We start from the raw sequence: 12,883 nt of genomic DNA on the forward strand, positions 1-12,883 counted from the left end.
ACTATGCTAAGGCTGGCTGACAGTTAAACTGGGAGAAATCAGGCCTGAACTGGATTTATAGTCTTACTAAGATTTAGGTTCTGGTGCCTTTGCCCAGCCATGCACAACCTCAGCTCTCAAGAATAAACTGAAATAGTAGTCACGTGTCTATCACTCCACAAGCCCTGCTGCCTAGTCTCAGAAGTCCTCTTCACCACCAAAATTCTGACATCAGCAAATGCCTCCAGGAAGGAAAATATCCAGCAATGTAAGCTTACTTTGGACAGACTCTCCCACTTCTTGGAATTTCAATTCATCTAGTCACTGTTGCTTCCACAGCTTTCCAATGACTTTAAAAATAGAATTTTTGTAATTTCTTTGGATTTCTTGTACTTTTGCAGTAAAAACAATGGGTTATCATGACATACTACCCACCAACGACAGGCCTAATTTCTCCTCATACTTTTAAATCTGTACCTTTAAATAACTGGATCTCAAAAATGGTGGGTAGAGAGATGGTGAACACAATTTACCAATGAAAATTTAAGCAATAAATAAATAAATAAATAAATAAATAAATAAGTAAATAAATGGTTTTAAAAAGGCAAGGCTAATTTCCTATTTTGGTTAAAATGCAGAGGTTCTAAATGACGATGGCACCCCAAATATCAAATATTTTCTGTGAATATTAGAAGGATAAAATTATGGTATCAAGGGCAGCAGTTACTATTGAAAGTGGGTAGCTGTTTTTTATCTTCCCATACACTTATTAATCCATATTCCCATACCACACGTTCTGTAGACATTTCCACAACCACAGAATCTACAAAGGGAGTTATCTACAGCAGATAACTAAATTACGAGGCAGAAACTTCTTGGTTTCCCACAGTGGACTACAGACAATGGACTTTCTATAATGTCCTACATGGTGCTGTGCAAAACTTAAACAGGAGTCAGACTGAAAATAAAACTTTACTTATCATCCTAAGAAAACAATGTGAGTGGGGGGAAAAAAATCCAAGCTACTAGCTTTATTAGTAGCAACTTAATGTGAAAAATACCAGCACAGATCATCTTTAGCTTAGAAATAAGTTTCTAAAGATTAACAGGATAAGGTTGATCAACGTCTCATCAAAAGAATAGAAACAACTAATAATAAAGATGTGGGGTCAAGATACTTACTGATATGCTAAGAGTTTCATTCTTGTGGTCAAAATTCATTTTTCCACAATAAGCCCGCTGAGATAATAAGTTGTCAAAGTATAATTTGCATCGCAATGTCAAACACCTTGAAAAAAAATAATTTGACACATTATAATACAGAACTATATGTTCGACATGGTATAAGCACAGACAACTATGCTAATGCTTGGACAACAGCTCTCCATTTTAATAGGTGTATTTAAGATGATTTTCCCTATGTTTTTAATATTTATTTGTGTCCTGGATTCTAACAAATTCATTACTTTTATATCAAGTATTTATAAATGAATAAAGATAGTCTACATTTAATATGCCCCATTATGACAGCCAGTTCATATGAATGTATTAGTCACCCAAATAGTTTATTCAAGGCATTATTACCCTCAGGCATAAGACAAATCTTGTCCTTAAAGAAATAAAGCTTTAGAGACACCAAGGTAAATAAATATTCATCTTCTTTATCTGCCTGCCTGTTCCCCCAACGTCACAGCGGAAAGGGTTAAGGGAATGTTTTGTCCCTTGTTGGTACACTATAAGCCTCATCATTTCTGCTCCACTGTCACGTGACAATGAACTATTAAGGAAATTTCTGCTGCCTTAATTCTCTTTTCTTCATGATTCTGGTGTGTATGTATATGTGGACATGTGCATGACCCAGTGAACCACCTCACCCGTCATTCTTCGGTGCTATCCACCTTTGTTTTCCTGTGTGCATGCATGTTAGACGATTATGATTATGTGTGCTTTGTCTGCATGTTTGTGCACGACAGACATGCAGTATCCACAGAGGCCAGCAGTCAACAGATCCCTGTGACTGGAGTTGTAGATGATTTAAGTTGTTATGTGGGTGTTGGGAATTGAACCCTGGAAGAGAAACCAGTACCCTTACTCATCTCTTCAGCTCTGTCTACCTTACTTCTGAGGCAGTCTCTCTTTGCTCTGGGGCTTGATATTTAGGTAGCTGCTTTACTAGTGAGCCCTAGAGATCCTCCTATCTCCACCTCCCCAGTAATAAAAGTCTAACTATGTACTACTATGTCTGAGTCTTCTGTGCCCAGCTTTTATGTGGGGGCACAGAACAGGGGCTCAACCCCAGGTCCTTACACTTGCACAGCAGGCACTTTATTGACTGAGTTGTGCCCCAGCCATCAGTTCTTTACTTATCTTTCTCTTTATCAGGATGGAGTTGTTGTGATCGTCAAACTGTCCCTGATTTTGGCAATGAAAGTCTTTTAAGCTATCTTCTAAGCCCTTCTGTCATCACTTTGAAGGGGTGGTTAGGGCTGGGATGTGAGCCATAACAAGAGACTTATCTATACCTTTCCCACACTGTTTGCTATTGGCTCTTTTTTTCTCTTTCTTTCCATGAGATCTTGGTTACTTTTGAGGACACAGTATTTAGAAAATAAGGTCTGGGTGAGAGAAAACTGGCAATATTTCTTTTCATCTCTACTCATTAATGAGTTGAAGCCTTATTTCCTCAACAAACCCATGACTTTCTCCTATTTCCTGTCCTTGATGTGGGATGTCCTTTTGTATATGTGTTGTATTTATTGCTTGATAAATAAAGCTGTTTGGGGCAATGGCTTAGCAGAGTAAAGCTAAACAGAAAGTCAAAACACAGATAAAGAGAGAGTAGGCGGAGTCAAAGAGATGCCATGTAGCTGCCGAAAGAGAAAGTCACCTCTGCTGGAAGCTTTTCTCTTGCCAGAACCTTTACCAGTAGGCCATAGCCTCATGGCTATTCACAGATTAATAAAAATGGGTTAATTCAAGATGTAAGAGCTAGCCAATAAAAAGCCTGAGCTAACAGGCCAAACAGTGTTGTAATTAATAGTTTCTGTATGATTATTTGGCTCTGAGCATCAGGAAAACAAATACGCAGTCTCTGCCTACATGTCCTAAACTATATTAACTCTCTACACTCAAAGACAGAGAAATCTGGGTCTTCTTGGTTTCTTTCACTGCCACAACACTGGTAACTGGATTCCGGAACTCCCTATTAACATCCTTCAATACTCCAATGTATGGACTGCTTCCATTCACAGGACTTCTATCATAAACTGTCCAAAAATAAGGTTAGAGTGTAGAGAGAAATGATTCTAACAGGTTGGTCATTTTTGTTCTCTTTCTACAACAGAGAAAACAATACAGAAAAACACATCAGTGTTAAAGCCTCTACTAAGGTAGCACACTATGATGGTAGTTTTGTCATTGTGGCAGTCCAGAATAACCTGAGGAGCGAGCCTGAGCAGACCTGGGATGGATTATCTTTATTAGGCTAACTAAGACCAGCCTAAAAGCAGGTGAGACCATTCCTTGGGCATGGGATCCTTAGCTAAGATGTAAAAAGGGAGCAGAACAGCATGCATTCACACTTGACTCTTGCTTTTTCCCTGTGGATACAACACAACCAGTTGCTTCAAATTCCTACTCCCTTGACCTGTGACTCCTCTGCCTTGACCTGTGAGCAGAAATAAACACTTCCTCTCTAAGTTGCTTTTCTCAGAGTGTTTGTCCTAGCAACAACAAAAAGAACCCAAACTAAGAAAGCACAACTTTTACAGAGACTATTTAAATGTTAGCTGCTATTTAACAACAGATTAACAAACTACATCTGGAAAACATGTATATAACAGAAACTTTAAATTTAAATTCAAAATAAAAATAGGGAAATTAAATGTCACTTATTTTTCTAAAACTCTTCAAAACCCAGACAAAATATATGAAGTAAGAGTTTTTAGTCTGGATACCAAATAGCAAAGGCAGTTCCAGGCAAAATGATCTCTGAAAAATGGGAAATGAACTGATGAGTCCTACAAATGGCCCCAAATTACTACTCATCAAAGACTAAAGCAAATGTACACTTACATGCAGCCTAGTATTTGAGGAGGAACACAAACCTAGAGAGCACAACACTAGAGAGAGCAGAAGGATGTACAGAAGAAAGACTGCGGAGGACATACCACAGTTGTGCCAATGACCCTGATCTGATCTTTGCATAGTATCTATTTATGTACATGTACTGAAATGCCATCCTGTACCCCATAAATGAGCATGATTAAACTGTCCATTATAAACACCTTATTTTAAAAATTCATCAGCTAGGAACAGGCGGTGATGGTGCACAGCTTGAACCCCAGCACTCAGGAGGCAGAGGCAGGTGATCTCTTTGAGTTAGAGGCCAGCCTGGTCTACAGAGCCAGTTCCAGGACAGTTACACAGAGAAAGCCTGTTTAGAAAAACAAAAACAAACAAACAAAAAATCCCAAAAACAAAAGAAAAATATTCAACAACTATACACATGCATTTCAAAGTTTACTGTAGTCCAAGACTATGATGGAACATTTTATCTTTAAAGCCATACCTATTGACTGACCAGCAAGATGGGTAAAGGTGACTGCCACTAAACCTGGCTCCTGAACTCAATCAGGACATGTGAGGAAAGGAAAAGACGAACTCCTGCAAACTGTCCTGATCTCCACATGCCAGGTTCACAGCGTACAGTGCACACATACGTGCCAAATAATAAACATAAAAAAATTTAAGGCCACCTCTGAATTTCTCCATATATATAAAACAGCTAGGTATATTTTCATGCATTTCTTTCTAGGAAGTTGATGCTTCAGTTGTTGAATTGCCCCCTAAAGTGTAAAGATCTGAGATTGGATCTCTAGAAGTCATATAAAAAGCCCCACATAGCCCCAGGCTGCTGTAATCCCAGCACTGGGGGATGGGGAATACACAGGCACAGATGGCTTAAAGCTCATTGCCCAGGCAAACTAGCCAAATTGATGAGCTTCAGGCTTGACAAGAGATGCTGTTAGGAAATTTGCAAATTTTTAAAAATTCGGGGGGGGGGGGCTGGGATTAAGGAAATACACTTGTTATCAACCTCAGGCCTCCACACACATATGTACATGCACGATACACAAACACACAATCGCAGAAATTGGGATATAAAGACAAGTAAGAAGCATTACTGAGGGACTGTATGGGGAAAACAGAGGTAAACAGAAGAACTACAGCTGCCTCGGGATAAGAATATTAAAAGCTATATCCTCTATAATTTGCCTTCCAGTTTTTGCACCACCACCACCCCCCCCCCCGCTTCTTGTGGTGTAAGTAGGGGATCTATTTACTCCTGAAAGAGCATGTATCTTTGATTACTGTCTTAGTTAGGATTTCTATTGTTCTGAAGAGACACCATGACCACAGCAACTCTTATAAAGGAAACCATTTAATTGTGGTAGCTTGTTTATAGTTCAGAGGTTCAGACCATTATGGCGAGAAACAAGGCAGCATGCAGACAGATATAGTGCTAGAGAAGGAGCTCAGAGTTCTGACATCTTGACTCACAAGCAACAGGAAGTGATTTGAGACACTGGGTGTGGCTTGAGCATGAAACTTCAAAGCCTGCAGTGACATACTTCCTCCAACAACATCATACCTAGTCCAAAAAAGCCACACCTAATAATGCCACTCCCTTTGGAGGACATTTTCTTTCAAAGTACCACATGTATGTTATTTAATAGCTTGTTTCCTTGGGTATTTATTCAACCAATATATATCAAGTGCCAGCTATATTTCAAGCAGTTATAAACACTAGACACTGCAGTACATAAAGACAGACAGACAGACAGAGAGAGAGAGAGAGAGAGAGAGAGAGAGAGAGAGAGAGAGAGAGAAAGGTTTATAATCATGGAACTATACCATTCTAGTAGATCTCGGTAAAGCAATTGAGATAGTGTCTTAAGAAGCCTCTCCAATCTCCCTTAGTAACACACAATTTCCAAGAGTAAATAAAATCAATTGCTCCAGTACTACTAAGTTCTCACTCAAAACAGCCTCTTGGGCAATCAACAGCTTCTGAGAGCTATCTAGTAAAGGATACCTGACAGTAGAAAAGCTGGGCCAGTTTGTTGTTAAGGTCCTTTCAAAGTATTCTGATTCTAAATGTGGATCATCCACCCATAGTATCTCATATAGCTGAACTTGAGGAAAGATGTAATGATTTTATTATTTATATAGAATAATGTGAAAAGAAAAAGAGATATACCTTTCAAATGCACTTACCTTCTAAACTGTTGGTATGTTTTGTACCTATGAGTCATTATTTCTTCTAGTAATTTAATGAACCTTCTTAAAGTTCTTACTTTATTATCCAGATCAAGATAGGTTTCTCTTGCTTCCTGGTACTGCCTATTTTATGAATAAAATATTCAGTAAATAAATATAAACATACAAGTAAAGTTTCAAATATATTTTACTGGAGAAAGAGGGAAAAGAGCAGCATTGAGAGCCCCTAAGAACAGTGATTCCATGAACTTCTAGTCAAAGCATATTCCCACAAAGAATGAATGCTACTAGAGACAGACGATGCAAGTATGAAGGGGTAAAGGAAAAAATACAGCAAGATGGAAAAGGTTAAGTATCCAGGTAAGGCTCAGGGGTGGCAGATCTCAGAAAATACTAATGAACTGACACTTTCTAAAGACCACAGGGTCACACCAGAAGGTCTTCTTACTAACAATGTCAACAAGGAACAAAGGGACACAAGGTCAGTATCGGAACCCCTCCACTGTAAACAACATAGATCAGTGAGGTAAGGAAGGCATACCTACTCAAAACTGCCACAATGGAAGAAAATCAACAGGCTGACACTCTCTCACTAAATCTAAACCTTACCTATTTGTCTAGACTGGCTGGCCCATTGAGGACCCAACTGGCCTGATGCTGGCTAATTCAGGACACTGTGATTGCACAGCAAGAATGTTACAGAGTTACTCTCCCTTTCAGCTCATTCATACATACATATATGCATAATGTATACATAATGCAGTACTGAGAATCAAAGCCTGAGCCTTGATTATGATAGGCATGTATATACTACTGAGTAGCATCCACATCCAAATAATGAAGTTTATAAATTTTTTAAAAAAGTGTGATGTACTGCCTCCAGAAAGTTAATAGTCTGATTCCCCCTCGCCACTGTTTTGAAAATGAAGCTGAAATTACTTGTTTTCTCAAACTTGCCTTTAAAAATTACTTATTTATTGTGTGCACCTGCACGTGGAGGTTAGTGGGTACTCAATGCTGTCAGTTCCCTGCTTACACACAATGGGTCCGAGGAGTTGAAATCTGGCCACCAGGCTTGGCAACTGGTGCTTTCTCTTGCTGGACCCCTTCTCAGCTTTTTGTAATATAAAAAGGGATTTTATAGAAAAGCTGTAATTTTACTAATCCTTAGCCATTCTTCAGAGATGCATACTATTGTTAATGGTTCATTTGTAAAATATAATATCTATAAGGGGCTTGGTATAATATTTTCTCACTTTACATTATAATATAAAAGTAGTAACTCATTAAAATTACAACAAATATTCCATAAAGCATTTTGATTCATGCTGATGAAATGCTTTTCAGAAGAGTTTGAACAACCATACACTAGGTTTCCTCTAGATTCTATTTATTATAGATTCTTTCATTTAATTTTCCTAACAAACTCTAAGTTATCATAATTGTATGCATTATGTAAATGGAGACGGCTAAAGAAGACGTGATGATTGGTCAGTCATGGCAGTAGGCAACAGCAAAACCATAAAGTCCTCTAATTCTCTTAAAGCCTTCCTTTTTATCAGTAATGAAAGGACACCCATTTCAACAAGACATCCATGACCTATTAGTGACTGACTAACTGCATCTGTTTTCATGCATGTGGAAAACAGCTTAATAATATCCATGGATACTACACTAAAGTAGAAAATTAACGATCACTGGGCTGGAGAGATGGCTCAGTGGTTAAGAGCATTGCCTGCTCTTCCAAAGGTCCTGAGTTCAATTCCCGCAACCATGAGGTGGCTCACAACCATCTGTAATGAGGTTTGGTGCCCTCTTTTGGCCGGCAGACATACACACAGACAGACCATTGTATACATAATAAATAAATAAATATAATATTTTTTAAAAAAAAATTAACGATCACTTACTTCATTATTTCTTCTCGATCTCCATGACTAGCGTGTTCTGCCTGTATTTTTTGTCTTAACCGATTAATTTCTTTGTCTAGAATTGATGCAGATTTCTTTACTTCTATCCGTTCTGGGCAGATCTGTCTTGCTTGTGACATTTTCTCCTAAGAAAAGATATTTAGATCTTAAAAACTTCTTTGTTATGATAATTCACTGTACTAACTCTGCCAAAGCATGCAAAGTAAAATAACTTAAATTTAAGACATACATTTACTATCAGTAGGGTTTTTTTTTGAAGATTTAATATATTCAGCTACATATATATGATGTGGGATTTTCCCTCTGTATGCTTAAATGCCATTAATGATTAAAGAAACTGCTTTGGACGTATAGCAGGGCAGAACTTAGGTAGGTGGGGAAGACAAAACTGAATGCTGTGAGAAAGAAGGGCGGAGTCAAGGGATGCCATGTAATCGTCCCCTGAGATAGATGTGCTGAAACTTTGCTGGCAGGCCATGACCTCGTCGTGATACACAGATTAATAGAAATGGGTTAAATAAAAAGCTAGAGCTAATGGGCCAAGCCATGTTTTAAATAATATAGTTTATGTGTGATTATTTCGGCTCTAAGCTAGCTGGACAGCTAGGAACCAATAAAGCAAACCTCCTTACTAATATATGTGTGTGTGTATTATATACATATATATATATGCTATATACAAACACACACATATATATTTATATGTGTATGCATATGTATGTATGTATGTATGTATGTATATATAGATGCCTGTGGAGGCCAGAGATGTTGCATCTTCCCGGGGACGGAGTTACTAGGAGCTGTGAACACTAGGCATGGGTGCTGAAAAGCACATTCAGGTCCTGTGAAGGAATAGTATAAATGCTATTAGTTGCTCAACCAGCTCTCCAACCCACATTAATATTTTTCTCCATGTTTTTACATTGAAGAAATAAATTTCCCTGTCATTAGAAATGTGCCATCTTTAAGATGTACTCTGAAAAACAGAGGAATGGAAAACACAGATCATCTTCTTTATATGCAATGAAAAAGAAATGCCAAGTATTTTCTCATATAGTATCTATTTTATATCATAATGTATTGTATAATGTTTGGAACAAATATGGGAACAGATTAAGAGTTCCACTCATTTTCTTTACGACATAAAGCAAAGATGGAATCTACCTCTTCTGGCTACAAGACTGTCTTCAATTTATTCCCTAAAAACACAGTGGCTGCTTAGCTATGCAGAGGCACAGCTGGCAGGAGTTAAGCCCTGCCAGCACACACCCCAGTGATGCAGAGGCATAGTCCTGACATTCAGTGGCATGCACTTAAAGAGAAATACCTAATGAGAGAGCCACATTCTCAAGCACTGAGACACAATGGAAATGATTGTCTAGTTACGTCCTCACGTTTTGAAGGACACTAAGTCTCCCTGTTAATTTACACAAGTGCCTGTTTCTCTGAAGAAAACAAAAACTCAAGACAATTTGTTTTTTTCTAGAAACACGACATTGGGGGAAAAAGGCTCATAAGAAGCAAGTAGGAAAGACAACATAGCAAAATGGAAGGAAGGATGAAAACAAGAGTATAAGGAGCAGAGAGATATGGGAGAACGGGGAAAGATAAAACTAACCAAAATGAAATATGTATGGAAACCTCATTTGGAAGCTTATTACTTTATAGTTAATTTAAAAACTAAAAAATAAATGCTATATGGAAATCTAATCCAATAGACACTTCTTAAAACATATATGAAAAGAAACGGGAAATGGAATCACCAAACACTAAAGGAGACAAAGTCCCAACTAGACACTGCTTGCCACCAGACGAAACCTTCAGTGCCAGGAATGAGTTACATCTAATCCCACTGCTGAAGAGCTCCTTGGAAACCTCCAAACCCAGGCTATTGCCAACTCTCCACAACTGATGGTAGTGTTCATGGTACTGGAAGGCACTCTACACACACTACCAGAGGAGAAGGGTAAGCCCCAATTTAAACACTATACAGACCCTTCAATCTACAGTAGTGACCTTCACGCAAGATACATTGGTAAAATGATGTCACAGAAAAGGAAGTTAACTAATCACTATCTGAATAGAAATAAGGACCACTCCATGAGATGGACCAAACACTGCACTGCCCAGTGGTCAAGCACCTGAGACTAGCTAGGACACAGACCTATGGGAAACAGAAATACTTCTGCTATGCTAAAGGAACATAGCAATAAAATGGCTTCTAACAACATTCTGCTATATTCGTAGATCAGTGCCTTGCTCAGTCATCATCAGAGAAGTTTCTTCCTACAACAAAATGGGAACAAATAAAGACTGACAACCAGACAATGTGCGGGGGGGGGGGGGGGGCCTTCAAACACTCCATTCTAACTGGGATGTCTCCATCAAAACTTTCCCTTCAGGGTTCAGGAACTCTGCAGAAGAGGCAGAAAGACTGTAGGAGTAGCCACAGGGGATAGAGAACACCAAAGAAGCAAGGCCTTGCAGACACAACAGGACTGACACACACAGGAACTCACAGGCTGTGCTAACACGTACAGAACACGCAAAGGATCCCACTGCTAAGGTAAAAGACCCATCATTAACCCAGAAGCTGTCTCCAAATGCTAACACCCACAGATGAAGATCCCAACGGACCTTCACTAGGGATACAAACTACACTTAAGAGCAGAGCTCATGCTCAACAGCAGATGGTCAACAAGAAACAGATCTTTTGCGTTATGGTTTCTGATTTTGTCTTTATGGGTTTTCTGTGTGTGATAATGTGTCTCAGCATCTGTACATGATTGTGGTTTTTTTTTTCTTCTTTTTATTTGTTTTGTCCTATTCTGGTTCCCTTGTTTTTATTTTATTATTATTTTTAGATCTCTATTTTCTAATAATAAAGAAAGAAAATGTGTAGATTTTGGTGAAAAAAGTGGGCAAGATCTGGGAGGAATTGGGGGAGAGGAAACCATAATCAGAATATATTGTATGAAAAAAAATCTATTTCAGTGAAAAAGTAAAACTAACAAAAACTAAAAAGAATTATAAAAATTTTAATGATTCAAGTTGTAGATAAAATAATTTGAAATGTAAAAGCAAATCAAGAGCCGGGCAGTGGTAGTGCAGGCCTTTAATCCCAGCACTTGGGAGGCAGAGGCTGTGGATCTTTGTGAGTTCAAGGCCAGCATGGTCTACAGGAGCTAGTTCCAGGACAGGCAACAAAGCTAGAGAGAAACCCTGTCTCGAAAAAAACAAAACAAAACAAAAATAAAACGAAAGAAAAAGAAAAGCAAATCAAAGCATTGGCTAACCTGTAACTCCTTTTCCTTCATGTCAAGTTCTCTTCTCTTTTTATTTAAGGTATCCAAATGCTCTTTCTGTTTATCTTCATAATGCTGCTTTCCTCGTTTTTTGCTATCCACTTCAGAGTCAGCAAGATTTAATTCATCCTGTTTCAATTAAAACAATATAATCTATAAAGAAAGGATCATTAACAGTGGGGTGGGAGGTCTGGGACTCTGGGAACAGGAGACAACTTAGCTGATCAAGTGCCCACTGCACTTTTTAGCAAGGGAAAAAACCCCATACACCAAGTTCTCTATGAGTTCACTCACTACCTTCCCACGACACCTCTGACTAATACTGAGTATACTCCCAAGTTCACTATATTTGGCAGCTGCTAACATATTACAGTGGGAGTCTTAGGAATTCAATTATTTTGTTTGAAAATCATCGTGGCTTTGTTACTGACAGCTGGTATGACATTCTGAGGAGGAGGCAAAACCTCCTGCTAGTACTTGATTACAAGCGAATTTATCAAAGAACTAAGCTCCTACCTTACAACAATTTGAAGGCAAGGCAAAGAGGAAAGACAAAAAAATTCTTAATGTCTTTTACTGAACTTACTTAAGAACTCCCAATTCCAGTATTTGCCGGACCTTAGGTATTAATTAAGAACAGAGAATTCAAAATAGAAATTAGAGCACTAGAGAATACAACAGACAGAGAGGGAGAGCTCAGGGTACCGTCCTCACATTGCTAGCACAAGAAAATCCGGAGTTTGTCGCAGCAACATATACAAAGCAAATCAAGAGCAAATAAGCCCAAAACACGGTTTGTTCTTCATTCCTTTCTAATTTTAAATCTCCTGGGCAAATAATTTATCTGCTAATCTTCTATTCTGCTTTAGCACATCACTATTAATATTGTGAGTGATCCTGTTCAATTCTTCTACTGTATAAGATTTTCAATGTTACCGTACTTTTATTATAGTTTCATTGCTGCAATTCTTAAGACCAAAATTTTACTTTACCTATTCAAATTTTTGACATTAAAAGTTTTATTCCTTTTCTTATTTTAAGGCAAAATATTAACTTTGTCTTATTTTTTATTCTTGGGTATTTTGTAGGCTGATACTTATTTCCTCTAGGACTTATCTTTTCTTATTTTTTTATCTTAGCCAATAGTATTTCTTGTTTGAAGAAAAACAAAAACTTTAATATCTAAATTGTACATCCCTAATAATCAGTTCATTTGCCAGTGAACTGTACTTTATCAATAAAATTTCAAATTCTGAAAACAGAATTATTCATTGGCATGGCATTGCCAAGAAGGTGCAGGATAGCAAAACTACCATAAGGACTGAAATTCAGTTTATTAATTTATATATAATTAATTAGTTTAATTCACCTCACTTTATTTCCCTA

The 12,883-nt window shown here is 37.9% G+C and overlaps 1 protein-coding gene across 2 annotated transcripts in view; it reads right to left on the reverse strand.

Annotated features, from left to right (window-relative positions):
* Smc6 (structural maintenance of chromosomes 6) overlaps positions 1–12,883 on the reverse strand; it is a 61,254-nt gene that overhangs the window by 10,451 nt on the left and 37,920 nt on the right. For both annotated transcript variants that reach the window (XM_085690856.2, XM_048439711.3), the window contains exons 21-24: positions 11,489–11,626; positions 8,172–8,317; positions 6,259–6,384; positions 1,162–1,267 (exon numbers count right to left, since the gene is read on the reverse strand). In XM_085690856.2, the coding sequence (XP_085546982.1) occupies positions 1,162–1,267; positions 6,259–6,384; positions 8,172–8,317; positions 11,489–11,626 (516 nt within the window). The remainder of the gene's footprint in view (positions 1–1,161; positions 1,268–6,258; positions 6,385–8,171; positions 8,318–11,488; positions 11,627–12,883) is intronic.

The sequence above is a fragment of the Myodes glareolus genome, chromosome 6 (genome assembly GCF_982192425.1).
Source record: "Myodes glareolus chromosome 6, mMyoGla1.1, whole genome shotgun sequence".
Taxonomy (NCBI): domain Eukaryota; kingdom Metazoa; phylum Chordata; class Mammalia; order Rodentia; family Cricetidae; genus Myodes; species Myodes glareolus.